This window comes from Lagopus muta, chromosome Z (assembly GCF_023343835.1).
Source record: "Lagopus muta isolate bLagMut1 chromosome Z, bLagMut1 primary, whole genome shotgun sequence".
Taxonomy (NCBI): Eukaryota; Metazoa; Chordata; class Aves; order Galliformes; family Phasianidae; genus Lagopus; species Lagopus muta.
This window is the reverse complement of record NC_064472.1, coordinates 54,409,872-54,435,598: the sequence shown is the minus strand read 5'-3', so window position 1 is coordinate 54,435,598 and position 25,727 is coordinate 54,409,872. Positions and strand designations below refer to the sequence as shown.

General features: G+C 39.9%; 1 protein-coding gene and 1 long non-coding RNA gene across 8 annotated transcripts in view; one reads left to right on the top strand and one right to left on the bottom strand.

Moving 5' to 3' along the window:
- Positions 1-25,727, top strand: part of ZNF462 (zinc finger protein 462) — a 90,512-nt gene that overhangs the window by 39,832 nt on the left and 24,953 nt on the right. For 5 of the 7 annotated variants that reach the window (XM_048930765.1, XM_048930769.1, XM_048930768.1 and 2 more), the window contains exons 2-7: positions 86-337; positions 910-6,392; positions 7,322-7,486; positions 9,188-9,291; positions 12,627-12,745; positions 16,480-16,671. In XM_048930765.1, the coding sequence (XP_048786722.1) occupies positions 118-337; positions 910-6,392; positions 7,322-7,486; positions 9,188-9,291; positions 12,627-12,745; positions 16,480-16,671 (6,283 nt within the window). In that variant the 5' untranslated portion in view covers positions 86-117. The remainder of the gene's footprint in view (positions 1-85; positions 338-909; positions 6,393-7,321; positions 7,487-9,187; positions 9,292-12,626; positions 12,746-16,479; positions 16,672-25,727) is intronic. The other 2 variants (XM_048930771.1, XM_048930770.1) reach the window with 2 other exon arrangements.
- LOC125686604 (uncharacterized) lies at positions 6,330-11,214 on the bottom strand. The gene is made up of 3 exons (XR_007373848.1): positions 11,044-11,214; positions 10,596-10,746; positions 6,330-6,436 (listed from the first exon to the last, which is right to left on the bottom strand). It is a non-coding gene; the product is annotated as an uncharacterized LOC125686604 (long non-coding RNA).

The following is a 25,727-nucleotide window of genomic DNA, read 5'->3' as shown; positions in this document are numbered from 1 at the left end:
CAAACATGACCTTACCTATTCTTAGAATTCCTTTAAATGGCACTATTGTAAAACATTTCTTCTTCACATCTTCTCTCTCCTGTAGAATTTTCTCATGTAAAAGATCATTCTTGAATCATGGAGGTGCTGCAGTGTGATGGCTGTGATTTTCGAGCTCCATCTTATGAAGACCTAAAAGCTCACATCCAGGATGTTCACACTGCTTTTCTGCAGCCAACTGATGTCTCTGAGGAAAGTCCTAGCCAGCCAAGGTCTGGTTCCATGAATGCTAGCAACCAGACTGAAGTTGAATTTTCTTCTGTAAAGGATGAATTTACAATTGCAGATGAAATAGCAGGTAAATCTCAATTCTAACCTCCTATTTCACATGTGGCTTACTTCAATGTATATTTAGCTAATACTTTTAATTTGACTGTAAAAATTACATTATCCTTACTGCTGTGGCAACAAAACAGGTATTTAGCTTCAGGCATGTTGGTTCTGACCACAGCTTTTTCTGCAAGTACAAATATGGAGGATAGTTTTATTTCTTAGCTGTTCTTCATCTGTTGCTTCAAAATGCTTCTGTTCATCAGTTTTTCATTGCTCTTCATCACCATGAAGCTCCTCAGAGTTTTCAATTTTATTAGTATACTAGATTTTTTTTTTTCCCCCATAGAAGATGATTTTGGAAATGGCCTATCCCAGCCTGCGCACAGTATCATATGTGTGTACATGTTCTGCACAGTCATCATTTTTCTGAACATTGCCAGATACATAGATCTCACCATAAATCAGTGAGAGAATCCTGGTGTGATTATTACCTGTACAGGGTGCAGTTGTATTCTTAACCGTACAGGGTGGGTGGAGAAAAAGCCTCTGTTTTTTTTTTATAATTTATTTATATATTCACCTTGATTCTCATTTTAGGGCAAAATGCAACAAGTCAGATGGGAACTGGAAGTTACTATAGCCAGAGCCAGACTTTCTATGGTCAGCATATGGCTCCAAATCCTAAACCAACCAACAAATTTTTCCAGTGCAAGTTCTGTGTGCGTTACTTCCGTTCCAAAAACCTCCTTATAGAGCATACACGCAAGGTTCATGGAGCACAGGCTGGGGGGAGCTCAGTGGGGCCACCCTCCTCTAGTTCCTTAAATTACAACATCATGATGCATGAAGGGTTTGGCAAAGTTTTCAGTTGCCAGTTCTGCACCTACAAGTCACCCAGGCGTGCAAGGATTATTAAGCACCAGAAAATGTATCACAAAAACAACCTGAAAGAGAGTTCAACTCCCCCTGCAGCTTCCACTGCTATATCTGAATCGACATCTGCTTCTGTGCCAGTGCAGGAACCCTGCAAGGAGCTGCCTGCAGAGGTGGTGGAGCGGAGCATTTTGGAGTCCATGGTCAAGCCCCTGACAAAGTCTAGGGGCAACTTTTGCTGTGAATGGTGCAGCTACCAGACACCTCGAAGGGAGCGCTGGTGTGACCACATGATGAAGAAGCACCGCAGCATGGTGAAAATACTGTCAAGCCTGAGGCAGCAACAAGAAGGAACCAGTGCACCTGATGTACAGAATAAGAGTGCCCAGAATGCCTCCCCAAACTCTAATTATATTTCCATGAACACAACGGGACGTGAGATGTCTAATGCTAATGTCTCAAACTTCAGGAGCTCTATGGGCAATTCCCTTATCAGGCCCAACTCTTCTACATCTTCCAAGTTTTCTTCTGTGTCTTACCCTCAAATGAAGCCTAAGTCACCTCACAACTCGAGCATAGTTAATTTGTCTGACAGATCCCGCTATGGAATTGCTGATATGACAAATTCTTCTGCTGACCTGGAAACAAACAGTATGCTAAATGACTCCAGCTCAGATGAAGAGCTAAATGAAATGGACAGCGAGAATGGCTTGAACTCCATGGATCACCAGACCACAGGAATGTCCGCAGAGCAGCTGATGGGATCCGATGGCAACAAACTATTGGAGACAAAGGGAATTCCCTTTAGAAGGTATATGAACAGGTTCCAGTGCCCTTTTTGCCCTTTCCTGACGATGCACCGCAGAAGCATTTCCCGTCACATTGAGAACATCCACCTGTCAGGGAAGACGGCTGTATACAAGTGTGATGAATGCCCTTTTACTTGTAAGAGTTCATTAAAACTTGGTGCCCACAAGCAATGCCATACAGGTGCAACATCAGACTGGGACACTGTGAATTCTCAGGCTGAAAGCATTGCCTCTTCTTTGAACGACAGCACAGTGTCATACGAGAGTGGAAATGTAAATGGTAGGAAGTCTGCTGGGATGATGGAACCAGTGCAGCAGCAGCAACAGCAACAACAGCAATCACCCCAGCCCCACTCACAGCATCCATACAAGTGTACAATGTGCAACTATTCCACCACAACTTTAAAAGGCCTGAGAGTTCATCAGCAGCACAAGCACTCATTCTGTGACAACTTGCCAAAATACGATGGACCACCATCCAACGCACCGCAAGAGAGTGAGGCAGATGCTCATGCATCTGCCAGCACAGTGAAAAAGAGCCAGACCTCAATCCTTGGGCTCTCATCTAAAAATAATTTTGTTGCAAAGGCCCCTCGGAAGGTGTCAAACGATTTCCCTTTAGATCTCTCGCCAGTGAAAAAGAGAACTAGAATTGATGAAATAGCGAGTAATCTGCAGAGCAAAATCAGCCAAAATAAACAGCAAGAAGATGCTGTGATTAATGTAGAGGATGATGAGGAAGAGGAGGAAGACAATGAGGTGGAGATAGAAGTAGAGTTAGACAGAGAAGAAGAGCAAACAGAACCAATGATAGAAGTTTCCAGTTCTTATGCTCCACAGCAAATGTGGGGAAGAGAGGCTAATGATTCCCAGAAGGAGACAAACTTCAGAAGCTTGCAGCATGATTACAATTCTGCTAATGGAGCAGAGATTGAGCTCACTCTATCAGAAGATGAGGAGGATTATTATTCTTCCGTCAGCATGAAGGAACATCAGAGTCCTAATGCCTCTGTTCTGGGGGGCCAGTCAAACATGTATGGTACTGATCAGAACAACGAGAATGCAGAGTTCAATGACTCTGGCAGGCTTTACTATTGTAAACACTGTGATTTCAGCAACAAATCTGCCCGGAGTGTTAGCACCCACTACCAGCGAATGCATCCTTATATTAAATTCAGCTTTAGGTATATTTTGGATCCCAATGATCATAGTGCAGTATACCGATGTCTTGAGTGCTACATTGACTACACAAACTTTGAAGACTTGCAGCAGCATTATGGAGAGCATCACCCTGAAGCTATGAATGTACTGAACTTTGATCATTCTGATTTGATCTATCGCTGTCGCTTCTGCTCTTACACAAGCCCAAATGTTAGAAGCCTGATGCCACATTACCAAAGAATGCATCCCACAGTGAAAATTAACAATGCAATGATATTTTCAAGTTATGTTGTTGAGCAGCAAGAAGGACTAAATACAGAGTCTCAAACACTAAGAGAGATCTTGAATTCTGCTCCAAAAACTATGGCAACTTCTACCCCCGTGGCTCGCGGGGCTGGTGTGCCAGCTGGCTTTAACAAAAGTGCTGCCAAGAGTTTTAGCCCTGAATGTGAAAATCAAAAGGAACCTTCCGTCAATAGTGTGGTTGTTTATGACTGCGATGTGTGTTCATTTGCAAGCCCTAATATGCATTCAGTTTTGGTTCATTACCAGAAGAAGCACCCCGAAGAAAAAGCATCGTATTTCAGAATTCAGAAGACAATGCGTGTAGTCTCTGTTGATAGGGGCTCTGCTCTGGCCCAGATGTCTTTTGAGATGGGAACACCCGTCTCCCCAAAATTGTCCAACTTGGCTTCTCCACCTCCCCCACCACCACCCCCAGACCTTGCTACTGAACTTTACTATTGCAAACACTGTTCATACAGCAACCGCTCAGTTGTGGGAGTGCTTGTCCACTACCAGAAAAGGCACCCAGAGATAAAGGTCACTGCCAAATATATCAGACAGGCACCTCCCACTGCAGCAATGATGAGGGCTGGTGAGCTGCCACCCGGTATACAGAGGCCACCAGTGTCAATGCAACAGTTGAGCCGAGGTGGTTCTGAAACCTCTGTGAATCCTCCTGAGAATGAAATGTTTTTCTGCCAACACTGTGATTATGGAAACCGAACCGTGAAAGGAGTGCTTATTCATTATCAAAAGAAGCATCGTGACTTCAAAGCTAATGCAGATGTGATTAGACAGCATACAGCCACCATTAGAAGCCTTTGTGATCGCAGCCAGAAGAAATCATCTGGCAGCGTGTCTGCTCATACCTCTAGCACTGAACGGGACAAGTCCAAGCTGAGAGCCCTCAAGTGCAGGCAGTGCAGCTATACATCACCTTACTTCTATGCATTGAGGAAGCATATTAAGAAAGATCACCCAAATCTGAAGGCCACGGTTACATCTATTCTGAGATGGGCATTTTTGGATGGCTTGATAGAGGCTGGTTATCACTGTGAGTGGTGCATTTATTCACACACAGAGCCAAGTGGTTTGCTTGTGCATTACCAAAGGAGACATCCTGAGCATTATGTTGACTATACTTACATGGCCACTAAACTCTGGGCAGGTCCCGATCCCTCCCCTCCTGCCCTAGTGTTGCCAGCAGAAGCAAAGACCTATAAATGCAGAGACTGCATTTTTGAAGCATCTTCCATTTGGGATATTACTAATCACTACCAAGCTTTTCACCCTTGGGCTATGAATGGGGATGAATCTGTGCTGCTAGATATCATCAAGGAGAAAGATGCTGCTGAGAAATCTGGCACACAGTCTGATGAAGCTGGGGTCAGGATGGATTCTGAAGACCAGATAACAACCTCACAGATGGACCAGGAAGCAGAGTGTGCAGAGGATCCCAGCCTTTCCCAGGAAAAAACTGTGCAGCTGGCTTCTGCAAACCCCGCCATCTCCTCTACTCCTTATCAGTGTACAGTTTGCCAGTCTGAATACAACAACTTGCACGGACTTCTGACACATTATGGCAAAAAACATCCTGGCATGAAAGTGAAAGCTGCAGACTTTGCTCAGGATATAGACATTAACCCAGGGGCCGTGTACAAGTGTAGACACTGCCCATACATCAACACACGCATTCATGGCGTTCTCACACACTACCAGAAGCGGCACCCATCAATAAAGGTCACTGCTGAAGATTTTGTGCATGATGTGGAGCAGTCAACTGATATTACTCAGAATGATGTGGAAGAGACGAGTAGGATTTTTAAGCAAGGCTATGGTGCTTATCGATGCAAACTGTGCCCTTACACTCATGGAACACTGGAGAAGCTCAAAATTCACTATGAGAAATATCACAATCAGCCTGAATTTGATGTTTTTGCCCAGTCACCACCAAAAGTATCTGCTTCCCTGGAGCCAGACATGGTGACTGAAATCAAGGCCTCTCCAGAAATTGCTGCTGAGGATGTTGGAGAAATCTCTGTTGCAGCGCCTCATTTCTCCAGTTCTCATTTAGTGTCTCACACAGTTTTCCGGTGTCAGCTCTGCAAATATTTTTGCTCTACCCGGAAGGGGATAGCCAGGCACTACCGCATCAAACATAACAATGTCCGGGCACAGCCAGAGGGCAAGAACAACCTCTTCAAATGTGCTTTGTGTTCCTACACCAACCCTATTCGCAAAGGGCTTGCGGCACACTACCAGAAAAGACATGACATTGATGCTTACTACACTCATTGCTTAGCAGCCTCCAGGACAGTAAGCGACAAACCCAATAAAGTGATCATTCCATCTCCTCCCAAAGATGACACTCCTCAGTTAAGTGAGGAACTGAGGAGAGCTGTAGAGAAGAAGAAATGCTCGCTTTGTTCCTTCCAGTCCTTCAGCAAAAAGGGCATTGTGTCCCACTACATGAAGCGTCACCCTGGTGTTTTCCCGAAGAAGCAGCATGCAAGCAAGCTTGGGGGTTACTTCACTGCCGTGTATGCTGATGAGCATGAAAAGCTGACTCCAGCTGAGGAGAGGAATGAGTTTGAGAAGCCTGAAGTGGAGAGTGAGACTCAGGAAATTGAGTGGCTTCCCTTCAGGTGCATAAAATGTTTCAAGCTGTCCTTCAGCACAGCGGAGCTGCTGTGCATGCATTACACTGACCACCACAGCAAGGATTTGAAGAGAGACTTTACCATACTGGGAAGTGGCACCCGCTCTCAGAATGCTGTCTACCAGTGCAAGCACTGCGATATGAAATTGCATAGCACAGCAGAGCTGACTGCACACTTGAATGGTCACAATGAGGAGTTCCAGAAACGTGCCAAACGTCAGGAGAGGAGGAAGCAGCTTCTAAGCAAGCAAAAATACGCAGATGGTGCTTTTGCAGATTTCAAACAAGAGAGGGTAAGGATCTGTGTCTGGTCTCTTTCCCTGTTCTCCCTTCCCTGCTGAGAGAGAAAAACAAAAACACTACCCTTCTGCACCCCAAGAGGCTGCCTGTTACTAATGCCCACTTGCATGTTCTGTTTGACAGCCAAATGACCACAGGCTAATGAATGACTCAGCTTGCCAGTTGAGCTCCATAAGTCAATTACACATTCTGCTTTAATTTCCTCATCCTTTCCTTCGTTTTCCACCCCTCCCTAGGTTCCGTGGGAGGCCCTGAGCTTTCTAACTGCTTCCTTCAATATTCTCCTTATCTTACTTTCCTCCTACCCTTCTGGAAGGCCATCTGGATCTCACAGTTCCTTGTTCTTTTGTTGCAAGGCAGCCATGTATTAGATTTTTTATAAAATGTCCCATTCCCATTTTAAGTGTATCACTGGATAACACTTTAGTTTACTTCGCAATCATGTTTATTATAGTAACTTTCTTTTATAAACCACTAAATGCTAGTATGACAGAAATCTGTCTGATGACTGAAGCTTTGGACAAGTGTCCCATAATCAGAAAAACAAATTGTGCTCTTTTATCCTGCTCACACACTCCATTCTTTCTGCTTTATTGAGGAATACAGTTGCTGCAGAAAATATCTTCACAGCTGCTGGGAAAGTAGAGGTGTCATGAAAGAGCACAATTTCAGGTCAAATTGCATTGTCTTCTGGAGTACTACTGTTATGCTGAAACTGAAAGTTTCAGTTGCGCAGATGTTCAGCCCTGTTATTATGGAGGCATTAATGGACATCAGCAAAAATTGACCTTGCTGTTTCTCAAGACTTGATTTGTACATTAAGCATAATTTCCCTCCAGCTGTAAAATCTAGTCTGTATTCCTAAAAATGAGATAGCAAAGCACTTCAGTGTATGAATTGATCTGTGCTTGTGTACTCATAGGCTTTTGGACACCTGGAAGATGTTTCAAAACTTAAAGAGCGGAAAGTGGTTGGTTACAAGTGTAAATTTTGTGTGGAAGTCCATCCAACACTTCGAGCCATTTGTAATCACCTCCGCAAACATGTCCAGTATGGGAATGTCTCTTCTGTGTCAGCTACGGTAAAGGTGAGAATTTTGAAACTGTGACAGCGACTTTTTGCGTTGTTTAAAATTAAGGACTCATTGAAAAGTTGTGGAGGCCTCTCGTGTAGTTGACTGTTATTCCAATTCATTCCAGTTATTCCAGTTCAGAATGATTTTTTAATCTAATTCTTGCAGTGCATGCTGTTTATTTTAAGATGTTTTAACTTTTTTCCACTCTTGATCTAGGGGCACGAAGACTATTTAATTCTCATTTCTTCTCAGCCGCAAAGGAGTTGATGTCGCTGATGACCGAAAGACTTGGTTTATGAGCAGGAGGCTTTCTCTCAGCTATTGTGGGCTACTTTGCTACTTAGTTAAACCGTAAAAGAGCTGTTTTTGTTTTTTTGTTTTTTTGTTTTTTTGTTTTTTTAAAGAAGAGTAAGTGTGCACATTCAGACGGATGAAGTTGCTTATGGTATGCCTTTCTACAGGAAATTTCCTTGCTAGCTCCAAACAAAACGTTCAGCTGGCCAGCTGACCCAGTGGTACCATTCAGGCTATTAGCTGTAAGAATGTCATTCCTTTCTCCCTGTGAAAAAAAGTTGTCTTCTGGAACATCTCCAAGGATATGCTTTGCATCACAGCCTGATTTCTATATATCAGCAGAGACAGAGCAAGTACAATAAGGCTGTAGGAAGTAGCTGTGTATTCCTTCTCCTTGTGCTGCAGTTTGGTAAAGATTCCTGCTGCAAGTCTCAATGACTTAGGATGCTTTTTTCATGACACCAGCTATGATTTGTAAGGAAGCAGAATCCTTCAAGGCCTAGCTTATGCTTCCTCCAGAGAGCTTTCTTTGCCCTACAGCTGCCCTTCCTTTACTTTACCTGACAGTATTGGCAGACTGGGAGGCTTCCCTCCTTTCAGACAATTTTCTGTCTTCCCTGCTTCTCATATGAATTTGATGTGGGATCAATGACATCTTTTGAATGAAAAGATACTATGCAGCTGGGAACAAAATCTGAAATCCAAGGCTAAAAGAACATGATACATACTCTTACAGGTTTTTTAAAGTTGCTGTAAAAGTATGTGCTTTGTTCAGAGGAATGAAAGGACAGAAGAGTTAAGAAAGTGAATAAGAAAATACTTAGGCTTATTTTTTTAAGAAGATTTCTAGAATCTTAGAGCACTTTCTTGTGAATTTGACTCTAATGGGCAACTACATAGTAAAGCAGAGTAGACGTAGTTTGTAGAGTAGCTATACTGTAAAGCTATGTGAAAATGAGCTGAAGTGAACTTACTCTATATCTTAGCAAGTTTTCACTGATCAGGTCTAGAAGATTCATGTAGAGATTATTGAAAGTTGATTCAGTTTCTTGTCTCTTTGCTTTATTTGACTATCAGGAGACTTTTATTTTCCCTCCAAGAGTAGGACCATATTTCAGGAAGCCATTAATAGGGATATATTTAGAAAAATAGCGTAGTGGGAAAGCTAGGTATTAAAATGAGCACATGGGAAAGCCTGAGGGGCAGAAGGGAGAGAGAATTGATGGCTTTGGGGTGGTATGTGTTTTTTAGCAGGAAGCTGAAGATTCTTCAAACACAACTTTGGAGGGTTTTGAGGGAGCCAAAGACCCTGGCATTCTGGAATTTGCAGAAGCTGAATCTGGAGCATTCTTGGAAGATGAAACCAGACCTGGGGGCTACCACTGCAGCCAGTGTGACCGGGTTTTGATGTCTATGCAGGGTCTGCGATCTCACGAGAGGAGTCACTTGGCTTTGGCCATGTTTACCCGGGAAGACAAGTACAGCTGCCAGTATTGCTCCTTTGTCTCTGCTTTCAGGCACAAGTAAGTTGTGGCTTTTTGTTTTGTTTTCAAAAGAAGCACTGACTAGAACTACTGTTTCATAGGTTGACACTGAAAAGCACCCTCAAGCTGATTTTGAGCAACACTTGTCTCAGCATTTGGGTGTCTTCTGCACTCTTTGTGTGCGTTTGCTTATAAAAGGACACATCTATATAGCCTGATTTTTTTTTTAAGCCCCTTTCTGCTGCATGTAGAAGAAAAGCATGCAAGCAAATAATACAGCTGCTTTCAGCAGGTAAACTGTGAATCCCACCACTTATGAAACCCTGCCAAATGCATGCGACTTGGCAAGTGAATAAGAGTGAAGTATATTTCTTTTTAATCCTTAATATATAGTGAACTTCTGATGTGCACAACTATATTGCTCACAATGACTACAACTTTCTGACAATTGAGTTTTCATTTCTCATGTTAAATAGCTATCATAAACTTTCCTTTAAAAATTGACATTTTTCTTCCTTAAGCATGATGTGCAGTTTTCACTCTACAAACATTTCAGTTTCATACCAGCATGGCATATGTGACTTCATCAGCCTGTTTCCTTGTCTCATTTTGCATAATGAAAGTATGAAGTCATAATAAATAGGCAGGTTCCTTCTGATTTTCTTCCTAGCAATTGACTTTGCCATCAGCTTTATAATTGTATGTAAATATATATAATATATATATTATGTATAATTATAAAGCTCATATATATATATAAAAACTCATACATATATATATATATATATATATATGAGAATTCAAAAAAATATACGTATATGCCAAAAAGGAGGTAAAAGGGTCTTTTCTGAAGACATTTAGAACTGACAGTGTTTCCTCTGTGACACATCATACATGTGACAAACATTCTCTAGATTCTGGGAAGAGAGCTGCTTCCTTACTTTCTTAACAGAAGTACTCCACGTGGTCATTCACTATAGGCATTCATAACACCATCAGATACATTCTAAAACTTGGTGAATACTGCAATTAAATGCATGTGGGAGGGAAAGCACAGTAAAATGCATTTTTATACACCTTACATTAAAAACCGAGATTTCTTTTGGTATGCCATGGCAAGCTGATGACACAGGTTGAAAAGATCCATGGGATTGAGCAGTCAAGAGTGACAAAGGGGATGGGGGGGGAAGGGAGAAAGAGTGGATACTACTGAGCATATTTCACCTTGCTTAGCCCAGGCTGACACTGAGAACGACCTCAGTAGGCCTACTATTTGCCTACTCAGCTGGTTTGCTTTCAAAAATCAGACTTGTTTTTAAAGTTTTTAAGGAATGAATACCTACCTTAGGAATGAATAAACTATTGTCCTATGAGTAGAAGTGTTGGTAAGCCAGGAAATGGTGAATGACTCACAGTTGTCATCTTCATTTGATAATAAGTGTTGCTGCTGTTGTCAAGGTGGTCTTCATCTTTTATTTCTGATGCAATTACTCTCTTGGGAAATAAAGTTTATGAAAGAAACCAAATCAGTATTTGATTCATCTACTGTTCTTCTAAATCTTACCAAATCTTAACCTGCCTTTGGAAGAATGGTGCTGGCAATGTGTGTGATCATGAATACAGTTTTAAGTATTACTATGTAAAACACTTGAAGGTATGTATTACAGAATAGTTTGAATATGTATTGTACACATCTTTGTCAGATTGTTTAACTGTTCAGTAAGATCATTGGCTACTTAAAACATGCTTTTGATTTAAACAATAGCAGGTAATAAAGAAAAACTGGCTTACCCCTTCCAACAACCAGTACCAGCTCAAGAGGAGCGTAGTTTTCATCCAAAGAGATACTGCGAGGCTCCACCCCTTCTGGTCACTCATGTGCACTACTTGCACCTGAGCTCCCTGGATTAGCCACACCTTCCCACCTGTTGCTCAACCATTGGTTCAGTCTGTGACCTGGAAATTCTGCAACTTCAGCTGTTCAAGTGTCTTAGTATCTGGGACATTTATTTCCCCATTTGCCTAGAAAAGCTGTATATTTTGTCTTCCCACAAACTTCATCCTCATTTTTTTTTAAAAACTTATATTTGTATAAACTGGCCCTGAAAGGAGACACAAATTTATTTCTAATTTTTTTTTTTTTTTTTTTACTGCCGTCAAATTTTTGAATATAGAGACTTTAGAGCTCTCGTAAACAGGGATTTTCTGTCTCAAGTGCTACAGTGTGGTACTAAAGATCCAATGACAATCTGTAGTGAGAGTAGGCTGGAACAGCCTACGCTTGACTTGCATGTTGATCCTCCATAAAAACATGATGATCGAAGTAAAGCAGAAGGAAATAAGCCTGAAGCATGTCTAGAATTAAATTGGTAAATGGGGGGATAGTTTTTTCAAATGATCAGTTCTCCAATCTGCACTACCTTTTCATTCCATCACCACACGTAAGGAGACTGAAATTAACCATAATAACAAAACAGTAGTGTTTTCAAGGAAGAGGCTTTACTAGAAAAATTTACAAAACAAGCTGAGGCTACCTGCCTACCACCTTGAGATTGTGAACTGAGGACTATGATCCAAAATGTGGGAGCTGACGAGCTCTGCAGGACTTACAATGAATTTGTTCTTTTTTTACAAACTGTGGAAAGTGCCCTTTTTCCTTTCAAAATTTCTCTAAGCTGTTACAAGAAGCTGTGGAGAGACTAAGTTGCGATCATACCCCCATATTCAGGATGTCAATTTCTGTGAAGAAAGTTGAGGCTGCTCATAGTCACCCCTTCTTCTCTTGTTGAGCTTTGTTCAGGATCTCCCTCACTGTTATTCCTGAAACTCTGTTGCCTTTTAATCCCGGAACTCATCAACTGCAGCCTGCTGGCATCCTCCCCAGAGTAGGATCACTAATCTGCTTTTTCTGTAACCAAAAGAAGGCTTCCTCATTAAAGCTGGTCAAAAATATCTTTTTTTTTTATCTATATACCATCAAGAGGACAAAAAAGAGGCGTATTTTCACAAAAATGTCTGCCAGGAAAATAAATCTCTGTAGTGATAATTCTACTGTTCTTGTACATTTCTTGTTTCTATCAGCTGGTCTCTTAAGTCTGGATCAGGTATAATTTAATTTATACTAATCTTGTCCTAGAAGTTTATTTAAGTGGCTTGCTCTCTGCATAACAGAATTGGTGTTAGCTCTGCTTCTTTTCTTCAGATTAGATTCTGCTTTATTCTGTAGGCAGACCTTTGAGTTTAAAGAGATTGCAGAAGAGCTTCATATTCCTCTTATTTAACTTACTATTGCTAAGTTTTACTTTGCATTTAGAGGAATAGCTTGAATGTTTTACTCTTTTATGTTTCCCTTTTCTGTCTTTCTCTTTTTCAAGTCTGGATCGTCATATGCAGACCCATCATGGACACCATAAACCGTTCCGTTGCAAATTGTGCCCATTCAAGTCCTCTTACAATAGCCGCCTGAAAACCCATATACTCAAGGCTCATGCTGGTAAGTTTTCTCTCTTAGTTTAGCAGTCCAGCAACAGAAATGGCCAGTGTATTCTTGTTGCTCATCAGAGATGCTGGTTTGAATCCCGTGTTTTGTCACCAAATTTGGGTAAGATTTTTATGGCAAATCAGGATTGGCCAACCTATGCACTTACTGGAATTGGTGAAAGTTTGAATGTTTTTGGAAAGACAAGAATTTTAAACAAGACGAATAGTTCATAAATGGCCCATTCTATTTTCATTGTTGTAAATGATAAATGAACTTATTCAGTCTGCTTACACCAGTGTCTTAACTTTGCTCTTTTATATTTGTGTTTGTGCTTTACTTGGGAAAAGGCTTGTGAACTGAATGTTTTTTGGGGAGACTCTCACTTGGCTTTCATAGTAAAGCCAAAGACTGCAGACGTCAGGTCTATATACAGCAGAACATCATCATTCTTTTACCACACATGGTAGTTCTCTGTGTTGTGTTGTAGAATACATGAATGCAAACATGGTGCTGATGAACCAGAATTGGGAAGGGGATGTGTCATGCAGGATAGGTCATCACAGAGTATTGCACCTTTGATTATTAAAAAGCTTGAGACTCAAAATTTCCTGGTAGATGTCTTGTCTCCTGTCCTTGGCCCTACACTCTTGACATCATCATACATCATGTGCTGAAGGCTTATTAGAACATTGGAGTCAAGAACTGCTGTCTGTGTTCCCTATTGTTGCATCTTTATGGTTAAAAAAGATGAAAAAACATTTCCCAAACTGCAGTCCAAACATGCACTTCAATACAAATAATAGGATACTGACTGCTCTAAAAAGAACACGAACTAGACCAGTTGTCTCCGGTTACTCAGACATAGAAACTACTGGAACAGGTGACACATGGGTAGAAGTATGTTCCTTGTCTTATTATTTGTCATTCTATACTCACTAGAGTTGGAGTGGAGGAAGAAGGTGTGAAAAGGGGTAGAAAAGGCAGGAAGAGTTCATAACTGTCTACTGATTATTTTTTTTAAAGAAAACTATCACCCCCTGATTCAAGGCATTTTTTGTTGACAAAATGTAGTGGAGATTGATGATCTTGGTTGCACTCAATTTCTGATGCTGGTTTCAAATGTCGCAGAATTAGTGCCAGGACCCTTTTCTGTACTTCAATGGGTGTTGTTGATTAGCTGGTCTGTTACCAGCCTCATTATGTATGGGACTATGGCGTTCTGTACTTTCTAGGCAGTCCAACGATATGCAGCAGTTCTTGTTTATAAAATCCCACATCCTGTATGAAGATGACACAGATCTTCATCTTCACCAAACAGAATGTTTCCTTTATGCTGTTGTAAAGTTGGACTCTTTGCATTACCTTGTTTGAACCTGCCTGAATTTTAGAGCCAAAGTTTGCGCGCAACTGGTACTTATTTCATACTCCTCTTCATGTATTGTTTTATTTATTATGAATTCATGCTATTGAACTTGACTAGTGGACAGTCCTTGAAGGACCATATTTTGTATCATATGAGAACACAATTTCATGGTTGCTTGGATAGTGTTTTGCACAATGACTTGTGTAATAGGGTTTTCAAAGACTTATGATCTGTTTCTGCCTCAGTCCATTTCTACCAAACAAATATTCGCATCACAGAAAATTACTTGGATGTTTTTCACTCAGTTTTGCTTTGTTGTGTTTTGAGAGTTAGTCCTTCAGAAATACATACTACTGAATAACACACAATGAAGAATATTCTTCAGATTCCCCAGTTTTTCAGTGATGCAGGGGTTTTCAAAACCTCTTTTGTTGCCATTTTTTCTCTTGTCAATCATCTTATTATCAGTTTATTTAGAAATAGAAATTTCTATATTCCTTCATTTATTTGTCTAGAGTCTCCTGGAGATCTTTAAAGTTCAGAAAAATTCTAAAGGCCAGAATATTGTGGCCCTGCTCACATTCTGTGAAATCTGGAACATAATACTCCAAATATATATCAGGTGTTGATACTGTCCTCTCCCCTCAAATTTCTACATGCATTTATTTGTGTGTATATTATTATGATTATTTTTTAAGTGCAAAACTAGCAGTTGAAAATGCACTCTAATGAGCAAAACTATAGTCTTCCCTCTAGAATAAAATACATCCTTTCATGCTGATATTCTGCTGAGCTGTTTTTGATAAGTAGTGGATACATGTATTAATTGTGTCCAGACTTCTTAATATATAATCATCCTGTATTCCTTTTGATGTCTTCTGATGCTTTTAAGCTAATGGTTGGTGCTCACTGTTGTCCCACAGTTTCTTATTCTGACAAACTGTATTTCACTAACCATATATACTTCGGGAATTTCTTGTGGCCTTGTATTATCCTGTTCCATTAAGTAAGTTTTTGTATGTGGTATGCAAAATATGGTGGTTTTTTTTTCTGTTTGTGTAAAACTAATACGTAACTCTGATGTAATATGCAGATGAGGAATACCATTTGAACACACACGAGACAATTTCTCATTTCGTCAGTTTGGACTCTTTCAGATGCATGGAAAGAGGCTTTCTGAGAGTTTGTGTTTTATCCCCAAAATTAGATTAGTTTTTCTGGAAGAGAGATCTGAGTGCTATGTTTTTTGTATAATGGTTGCTGATCTTTTCAGGTGTGCTTACTCCAACTTGCTTCAATAAGCATGTTTACATGTTCCCTTTTGGTTCAGGTATTTGTGGTTGTCGGAAATGATGCTGTTTGAGAGTCATGTTTGCTAAATTTATTGAGAGATGGAAAACATATTCTGCCTCATTCATTACCAGAGCTCTTGTTCTTCTGTTACTGTTCATGAATATTTCACTCCAATATTAGTTTTGGCTCTTTGTGTACAACTCATATGTGGCCAGTGTTACTCTTGTACACGGAAGTGGCACTTCCAAAACAATAGCTTGGCACCTGTATAAAATCACACTGTTTCTGTTGGGACAGTTTCACTTTGTGTTCCAATTGCCTCCATGCTTAATGCAAAACAAATCTTATCTAAGGATTTGTTTCCCTTTGTTTGCTGTCTCTGTAGCTTGGAATGTGTTCAAAATTAAATTCACTACCGTTCATTACTTCTGTTCCTTCACTTCTTTTGGTGCTTTTTCATAACATGCTTTCACATAGCCTTGCAGATATGCACTTTTCTTGGTATTGCCATGTTTGCTTCTTGTTGTGAACCGACCTTGACTTGGTTACCAGTTTTGTGCAGATTATTCCTGCGTAGTGGCAAGTTTTTTGTAAGGAAAATGTGTCCTTTCCCAAATGTAAATGCCTTTTTCTTTTTTCTTTTGCACTTTTTTTTTTTTTTTTTTTTTTTTTTTTGAGGGACCTCTGTTAGCATTTTCTAGTCCATCTTGCTTCTTTAAGCTGCATGCAGAAACAAATGACTTCACCTTCTATAGTTGCTGTGCTCCCCAAAACGTTTGGAAAGGCTGTAGTTCAGTGACTCCATTTTCATCTCAGTCTGTTTTCTTCTCATACCATGCAACGCAGGCATGCTGCTACTTTGGTCTCTATTTTTTGGCATCGACCACTTTACAAGGATCTACAGCTGTCCAAGAAATGGAGCAAACTCCAGATTGTTCCTGCAAGGAAACACACATAGCTTGTTCAGTCAGGGATCAGTCTGATGCTGAAGGAGTCCATGTGAACTTTACTGCCAAGTTCAGTAGAAGTATGGGGGCCCCATTTTGTTTCTTTTGTGAGCTGATGACTTGCCTGTATTTCGCTCACCCAGGTGAACATGCCTACAAATGTTCCTCCTGCTCATTTTCCACCATGACAATCAGCCAGCTGAAAGAGCATTCCTTGAAAGTGCATGGGAAAGCACTGACACTACCAAGACCCCGCATTGTCAACCTTGCAGCCTCACACGCCCACCACACCTCCAAGAACCACACTCCTGCTGAAGAAGTGGAGGACTCTAATGGTAAGAGGTGCCTCAGAGCAAGAATTTAATTTTCTAAGGTGCCACTTAATATATTGATTGAAAACAACAACCAAAAAACTCCCCCCCCCAAAAAAAACAACGTAGAGCAGGCAGCTTGTCCACAAAGCAGCTTCATTTGATTGTTAATAAAAATCAGAAGTTGCATCAAAAACAGAAGTATGCATGGTATTTTAGGATGATTTTTAGATCCTCATTCGTGCATACCCCATTAACTTGTCCTGTCACCAGCTGAGTTTAGAATATCTCAGTGCTGGCTTTACTTCTTAACAAGATTTAAATTGCAGAAAATTTTCAAATGCAGAGCTTGTACTGATAGCCAGTGGGAAAAGGATCATCTAACTCCATCCACACTCCTGAAAAACAGCCCTTTCTCTTGTTAGAGAACTTCAGTGAAATCATAAGATTAAGATTAAAATGTGAACATGTAATGATAATAAAAGTAATTATTCCTCTTGCTCTCAATACAGAGGACAAAAAAAGTACATAGATTAATAGATACTAAGCTGCATCTGCAAGAAGGAGAATTTGAGAACTGTTTTCTTTTGTATATTTTCCTTGAAAGCTGTTAACACTTAGTGCTAGATGAATACCCAGAAGATACTTAGAAAGCAGCAAAGGGTGCTGTTAACAGGCAAAATGCAAACTCATAGAAGAGATTTTGCATGGTACCATATGAAGTGTATAGACTTTTTAAGTGGTAGGTAATGAGGTATGCTTTGGATATCAGCTCCTGCCTAACAAGAAGAGAGCAGGTCTTTAGGCAAAAAAAGTATTGATTCCATACATGGAACTGTCAGACAATTGCAAAGACAATCAGAGAGCTGGAGCACCCTTCCTATGAAGACAGGCTGAGGGAGCTGGACTTGTGCAGCCTGGAGAAGAGAATGCTCCAGTGGGACCTCACTGTAGCCTTCCAGTATTTAAAGGGAGCTTATAAATAGAAGAGGGATTGTGTTTTTACATGGCCTGATAGTGACAGGACAAGGGGGAACTGTTTTAAACTGAAAGAGAGGATATTTAATTTATATATTAGGAGAAAATTCTTTATTCAGAGGGTGGTGAGGCCCTGGCACAGCTGCCCAGAGAAGCTGTGTTGCCCCATCCCTGGAGGTGTTCAAGGCCAGCTTGGATGGGGCCCTGGGCAGCTGAGCTGGTGGGGACAGCCCTGGTGATGGCACGGGTTGGGGCTGGTGGGCTTGGAGATCCCTTTGAACATAAGCCATGCTAGGATTCTGTGATTCATGGATGAGTTGCACACGGGTGGAGAATGTAGATGAAGCTGAAAAAGCTTAGACCTTTCTATTTTTGGGGAATTGCAATGTGTTAGAAATGGGGAAAAAACAATTCTTCCCAGAAGTGTGACAAGTTTTTGGTGGATTTTTTGTTCATTTTGTTTCTTATTAAAAACTATTTTTGTTTGTTTGTTTCTGGAAAAGTGAGGGAGTGTTTTAAATATTATCAATAATTTTTTGTGGCATTTTTGGACTCCCATCTTCCCTTCTTCCCTATTTTGCCCAAAAAATAAGTGTAAAATGAGAAAGAAAGGAAGATAAGAAGTAAATGTTGCATAAAATGGTGGAAAGGAATTTGAAAAAAAAAACTAATCAGCATAGAAATACTTACTTGAAGAGAGAAATGAATAATATTTTTGTGGTTATGCAAGTCATTTCTGGAGTCAGAATCAGAATCTTATCAAAAGATTTTGACCAGCTGTTCTCGGATGCCTTTTGTGAAGAGGTTGTGTGGAACGGTACAGTGAAGACTTACTAACTGAGCTTTTATTTTTGCTAATGATAGCTTAAACTAATCCAACAAGCAGGGTACATCTTGTGATTGTATTCTGCTTTTTATTGCTTAAAAAAAAAAGTTACACTGCTGACTTTCAATAAGTGGAGAATAATTTTTAGTGGCTGTTCTTTCCTGTATGTTAGTGATCTCTGAATAGTAATAGCGGTGTTGAGACATAAAGAAGTACAATATTTGAATTTGGTAACAATAGTACACTTTCTTCTTTTCTTGCTTATCCCAGGAGCTCAAAGGCATGGATAGTGAAGTTAAAAATTCAAGCGCGGATCTCTGTAGAGGATAATTTTATGGTCCTCAATGTAAATTATAGAGAAAAAAATAAATCTTTTAACAAAAACACCTTAGGAGATTGACTCAGTTACCTAGATATGTATTGGAGCCAGAAATGAATGCAGAGTCTGTCCCAGCTAGCTTGGTCGTCCTTAAACAGTTACTGGTTAAGACACTGACAATAATTGAAGCAACCTGTTGTGGAGCTAGTCAGATGAGGTGTTGTAATAGCAGTGTTAGTGTTTTCAACCTTGTTTGAGGAAGGCATAAACTGTTTTAAGTATATATTGTTTTCTTCATGAGGAAGTTGGCTTCGGTTTGTGGTAATGGTGGAGGCTCTTAGGTCATAATTTATTTTGAATAAATCAAACTAGATAAAAGACTTGTCTCAGTAATAGGAAATGCTTATCTGTTTGAGCAGCTCTCACATACAGTTAGAGATTACTGGAAATGAGACTTAGAGTAGTGTAGCTGGATTTTGGTTTTGTTGCTGTGTATAAGTAAACTATACATTATAAATTAATTAACTTGGGATGTGAACTTGAGTTAGGGATGGGATGAGTGGCAGACAAAAGGACGCCTTCCATTGTTATGGGCCTGTTTTGTAGGTTGGTAGGTATGAAGCTGCTAGTATAATTGAAATGGCTGTAGAAAAGATTTGGTTCTGTTTGTGGATGAATACTGTAGTTGAAGTAAGAAACAGAGCAGGATGGCTTGGAGAGATTTGAAGAGAGAGCAGAACTCGTCGTTTAATGAGGTAAAAAAGGGAAAGGGAATCAAATTGTAAAAGCAGAGTCCATGTCTGAATGGAGCTGTTCTGGGATAAGATAAAAAATTGTTTGCCAAAGTGCCTTTCTCAGGACAATCCTTTTTTTTTGTTTTTAATTTAATTTTAGATTTTGTCAGATTGATTCATTTATTAGAAGATGCAAATATATTTCAATTTCTTTACCTTAGTTCTCTGTTGGTAGCAGTAAGTGTATTTGAAGTGCTTATATCCTAGATGTTTTGGACAACACTGTCATTAGAAACTGTAACAGCCACTTATATGCTTTTCTCAAGGCAGTAGTATGAAGAGGTGTCTGTGTCTATCTCAGTTGTATCACCTGTGAAGGCTTTCCTAAGGGGGCACTGTTGGAAGATACTGCTTTTTGTATCCCATCTGGTGTTCCACATGTGTAGTTATTTCTTTATATGTAAGATACCCTGTTTACATTGTGTCCTAATCTAGGTAGATGTAAAACAGTCAATTATTTTTTTTTTTCTTTTTTTTTAAATAAATGCCATGTAAGATCAGCAAATGCAGCAAATGTTGACCACTAGTGCAAGTTCTCTCTGTTCTTGAATAGTGTAGTGGCACTGAATGGTTTGTGGTATCCAATCATTGTTGAAACTGTTGCTGTTGGGGTAAATTTTTCTTCTGCTCCCCTAATAATTCATAGGTATTTTTCCTCTTTAGGAAAAAAAAAAAAAAAAAAAAAAAAAAAAAAAAAAGAGAGAGAGGAAAAAAAAGGTTAGCTATGATCTGACTACTTGCAGTTGTATGGTTGGCTTTTTTGTTTGGATTTACTTACATGTTTGCTCTTTACAGTGACATGTGGCTTTACAGTTTTGCAATCTAAGGGAGTAAAAATTAGATATAAATTGAAAAACTGCAAACTGTTGGGAGAAAGATTGAGTAAATCACCTAATAAGGCCTATTTGTGTGTTCTTTCATGGTCTTTTTTGAGAACGAGATTATATTCATGTTACTCTCTGCCCAGAAGAGCTATATAGAATTATTAATGGTACTGTCATGTTGTGGGACAGTGTATCTCACAGATAAGGGTTTCCAGTACTGTGCTGTGCAGAGTCAGCTCTGTTCTGTTGACTTGAGTGCAAGGCAGTGTAGTTTCAGTGTCTGCATTGACAAATCATATTAAGAGACTACTATCAGTTTCAGTAAGGAAGAAGTGAAAGCAAGGCAAACACAAAAATTGTTTAAGAAAGCAGAGTAGCAAACGTTATCTGCAATGTAATCGTCCCTAAGGAGAAAGCACATATGGGCACAGTTTATGTGAATACTGAGGTTATGCATGTCAAGAGCTATGGAGATGGTGGACTGCCTGCCTACCTTGTAAAAACGAGAGAAATCCATGAGTGTAGCCAGTTCTGGTGAAGCAGAATGACTCTACACATTGATAAATTGTTTCATGTTGTCACTTCATGCCTAGCAGTAGCTTTTGGGAATATGTAGAAGAGTTGCCCTAAACTGACCTTGCAAATACTATTGCTTTTTAAAGTATATCTTTATTTTTATAAAAGAAACAACAAAACTCTTTGGCCTAGCTACTTTGTAGAGCACAGAACTTCTCTATGTTCATGTGGCTAGCAGATTTGAAGCCTTGTAAATTTTATTGCATTATGACTGTGTGCAGTAGATCAAAATAATAGGTTTTTAGTTTTACTGATGAAGAATACTGAGTTGCAGAAATGGCATGTAGAAGACACATGTGGATGTAGCTTCTGGTATCTTCTCAGTCATGCTGCCTTTGTATCAGACCATTCCTTTTCAGTAGTAACCAGCTTTTGAAATGTAGAAAGCAGCACACTTTATGTGTACCCTTGAAATTCAGTAGTCACTTTTCACAGTAATGCAAACCAAACAGTATCTATCACGGATACCAGCATACATGCAAGGTCTGAGCTAGAAGATGTTTTTAGTTTCCTGGTGCATGCTATGTCAGTAGTTTCATCAAATTGAATTACTTGAAGGATCAAATGCTTTGAAAATTGCTAAGTGGAACACCTATTGCACTGTTAAAGCTTCTTCTGAACTTTAGGCTTTGCCATTGGAAAAAAACTGCTTCACTTAGAGACTGGAATAGAAATCTATCTGGTAGCTTTGATGGAGCTAAGTAGGGTACAAAACTGCTTGACTAAGTAGTGTCTCTGGGACTGTTGTATAAGAACTATAAATCCCTTCCTATTCTTGTACACTTTTCCAAAATAGGTAATGGGTAATCAGGATGTGTGTTTCCTGTGCTGTTTGTCAGATGAAATCCTGAGGGGTGCTGAGCACCTTGAATAGGTTTCCTGAAACAATTTAATGTACTACTGGAATGAGAGGAGATATGTGAGGAAGCAAGGAGGCTTTTCAAGAAAATTCTCTCAGCTGGTACCAATGACAAGAATTATTACAGTGGTCCACTGAGCCTAGAACCACTCAGCTTCCTCTTCCATCTCAAAGAAGAAGCAAACCTTACTTATCCTTACACATGCTACCCCTTATGTGTGTATGCGTGCATATATTAATAAATATATAATTTTTTTTTAATCCATACCTTAGTTTATACAGCCTTGCAGTTATATATTCATGTGCAGTGTTTCATTTCATAAGGGTTGTTTTTCTAGCCTCCTAGCCAGGGCAGAAAGTCCCTCTTCAGCTTTGTTGCTGTTTCTGTCTTGTTGCTATTGTGTCTTATTGTTTTATGGCTACCACTGTTAGGGGAAATTACAGCATGTTAGAATCCTTACATCCTGGAAGCCTTATCTTAGTTCAGAATGGCCTTCCCTTTGTATGTAGGCTGAGATTTGTGGAATTTTGTTTTGAAATTGGGGAGGTTGGATTCTACTCCTTTGACATTTGAGATCCTTCTACTTGCCTGTTGTTTGGGGAGGTGGCCAGCCTGCAGTAACTTCAGTGACTTCACACAAAACTTTAGTGCCTAAACTATTTAATTGCAAGAAAAGTTGGAAGAATAGCATCCATGTTAAATATGCAAAATGGTGGTCTGCATACTGCTGAAAAGATGCTTGTATTTGTGTAGTTATGGTCAAGGTTGCAGGGATGTTTCCCTGTTCTGCCTTTTTCCCTGGTTTTGTGCAATGTGTTAGTAGCACTGCATGCCCATCTTCTCTCTTAATTATCAGATTAATGTTTCTTTCCTGCAGCCTTGTTCTTTTTCCAGCCATGTTCTTTCTTCATCTGACCAAGAGCTGGTTTATTCTCTCTCCTCATAGTTACTCTTTTAGGGGTATTCTCAGTGGCCACAATGCTTGCCAATGCTTGTTAAAACTTTCAAGCACTTGTTCGTTTGTCTTTTTTCTTGTGATCAGCATTAAACTAATTATCAAATGTGGAATCACACAGGAGCTTTTCTCCTGCATCAGACTGACAAGGACAGGTGGAATAAGTAAAGGGCTTGTTCACATCCAAGTTTACCAAACAAAGTCCCCCCTATTTCAAGGACTTAGGGTAATGGTTACGCCCTTGTTCTAAGCAGCTTTCTTCCACTAGTGTATAGTTTTTTTGGCTGCATAGTTTTCATGCAGCATATTGAGAAGTTCTGTAGCAGATGCTTGTGCTGTCATCAACTGTGTTTAGTGGGGAGTGTCAACTTGCTGTTTGTTGTGCTCCTTTCTAGCCCTTACCTTTTTGTATAAAGGCTATATTTAGATTTAATGGATGGAAACAAGAACCAGACAGCTGGGTGAAGAAGGTTGCTGCCCGTCTTTGAATGGATTTGGCCAGTCCACTGTGATAGAATTGATGTGATACTGAAAGACTTACCTAGGATGGAGAGAAGATGGAGTAAGTTGTTTGAATGGATTTGAGTAATTAATGAAGGAATAAGCATCTCTTAGATTTATTCATGTTGGCCATAGAAATAGACCCCTTTGTACATACAGGAAAAAGCAAGATACATATGTAGATCCTTGTATTTATTTCCCGAGGTTTTTCTTTTTTTCTTCATTCTGATTCTTGTGCTTAGCATAGAGGATGAAGTGGTAGGTGACACTCTTGTGTCCTATTCCTGCAGAATAAATAGGATGCTATTGCTCTGAAGGGTTATGTGGTATGACTTGACCACCGCTGTGCAAAAGAGCATTTCTTCAAGCTATCATTCCTACATGTTGGTAGCCTTAATGCGTAAGCAAACTGATATTCTCTCAGTCTACTGAGACTCCAGTTGTTTTCTGTTGATCTAAAGCCTGCTTGAGGGATTTGATGCTTGACAGAGAGGCAGAATTTCTTTGTTCATTTTAGCTGTTTTGAAATGGGCATATGTTTTGGCATCAACATAGTTGGCAGCAGAAGGTTTGACATTCAAATTGCTGCTTTTATTTTTTCTTTAAGGAACATCATTACTATGTTTGAGCAGGAATGTTTGAAAATGCTGCCTGCAGTGATCTGAGATCACTCAGATATGGGATAGAGATGAGGTCTTATGTTGGCAGCAGTAGTAATGCTAATTTGTATTAGTCTCCAGAACATTCTAGAACTTGCCAAGCTCTGTGATTTTAATATGATCTCTCCAGAATATTTATTTTATAAAAATATATGAGATACATATATTACGTAAAGTTGGAGCTTGAGTTTAGCAGCAATTTGTCGAAGAAGTCAAACATTCAAGTCTTGAATGGATCATCAGCACCTATGTATCTTCACTGTAATAATAGGATCAGTTTTGAAGCAGAGTGCAAAAATGTAGCACTTGATGGGACTGAACTTCTTCCCCTCTTCATTTTAAGCTAAAGGAATGCATTTAGATTATAGCAGTTTCTTGTATTAATACTTACATTGAATGCAACACATGTTTGTGATGGGAAAAGTAGGCCTTATAAATTTGGTATCCTTTTATGACAAGGTTACTCACCTAGTTGCAGTAAATGGTATAACAGCCAGTTGCTAGCATGTTCCTGAGGGCAGATTTAAGGCCTGTTTTTATGAGCGACTTGGGCAAAAAGTTGAGTGGACATTGAGTATGTTTGCAGGTAATGCTAAATTAGGAGGTGCTGTTGACTCTCTTGAGGGTAAGAATGCCTGCAGAAAGATATTGATAAATTACTGTGCTAGGCAATTTAAAAAGTGCAAGTGCTAAATGGTGCATTTGGGATGGGGCAATCTTTGATTATAAATACATTGCAGGACAAATGGTTGGAGTGCAGCCCTGCAGAGAGTGGTATGTGATGTTCTGTTGATAGCAAGCTCAGTACGAGTTAATGCCTATGGCAGCCAGCCAAAAGGGCCAACCATATTTTGGGGTACATTAAGCATGGTATAGCTATCTGGTCAAAAGGGATTGTCCCACTCTACTCTGTGCTTGTGTGGCTTGACCTTGAGTACTGTGTTCAGTTTTTGGTGTCACAATTTAAGGACACCTCAACTACTAAAGGGTGTCCAAAGGAGAGCTATGAAGATGGTGAAGAGGGCAAAATGTATGAGAAGTGACTGGGGTTGCTTGGTTTGTTCAGCCCATAGAATACAAAGCTGAGGGGAGGACCCATGGTGACTGAAGTTCCGCATGGGGAATGGAAGGTAGCACTGAGCTCTGCTCGCTCTGTCAGTGACTGGGCCTGAGGGAACATCATGGAGCTGTGTCAGGGGAGAGCTGAGTTGGGTATTAGACTGTAAGCAGGCAGTGGAACAGAGTCCCCAGCAAAGTTGTCATGAGCACAACTCTATTGCTATTAAAGAAGTTTGCAGTGGTTTAATGTGGGTTGCACTGTGTGGAGTTGGGTATTGGACTTGATCTGTACTCCTTTCTTCTCTTAGAGCACTTCCATTTATGAGATGTAATTTATCTCAACGGTGTAAGGAACAGCTAGAAAACTTTTCAGTTTATTTCTTTTTGGAAATTGGTAAACACATGAAGATCCCAGTGTTTGATGGGGAGACAGAAGTCTTGATTTTAAGTGCTACCTTATACTTAGATTATGGTATTTTATTTTTTTAATAATGCTTGATAAGAATATAGAGTTGAAAAGTGGCAAGTAACTTGAACTTTTTGGATGGCAACAGTCTCAGCCTGCAGTATTCTTACTTAAAACAGACGGCAGTGGATAAACAGACATGGAAGAACATGAATGCCCACAGCAGGAAAACAATGCACGGAACACATAGATCATCTCTATGTTGTAATGGAAAGCAATGGGTGGGTTTGTACACTATAGTTACTTGGCACTATTGTTTAGGA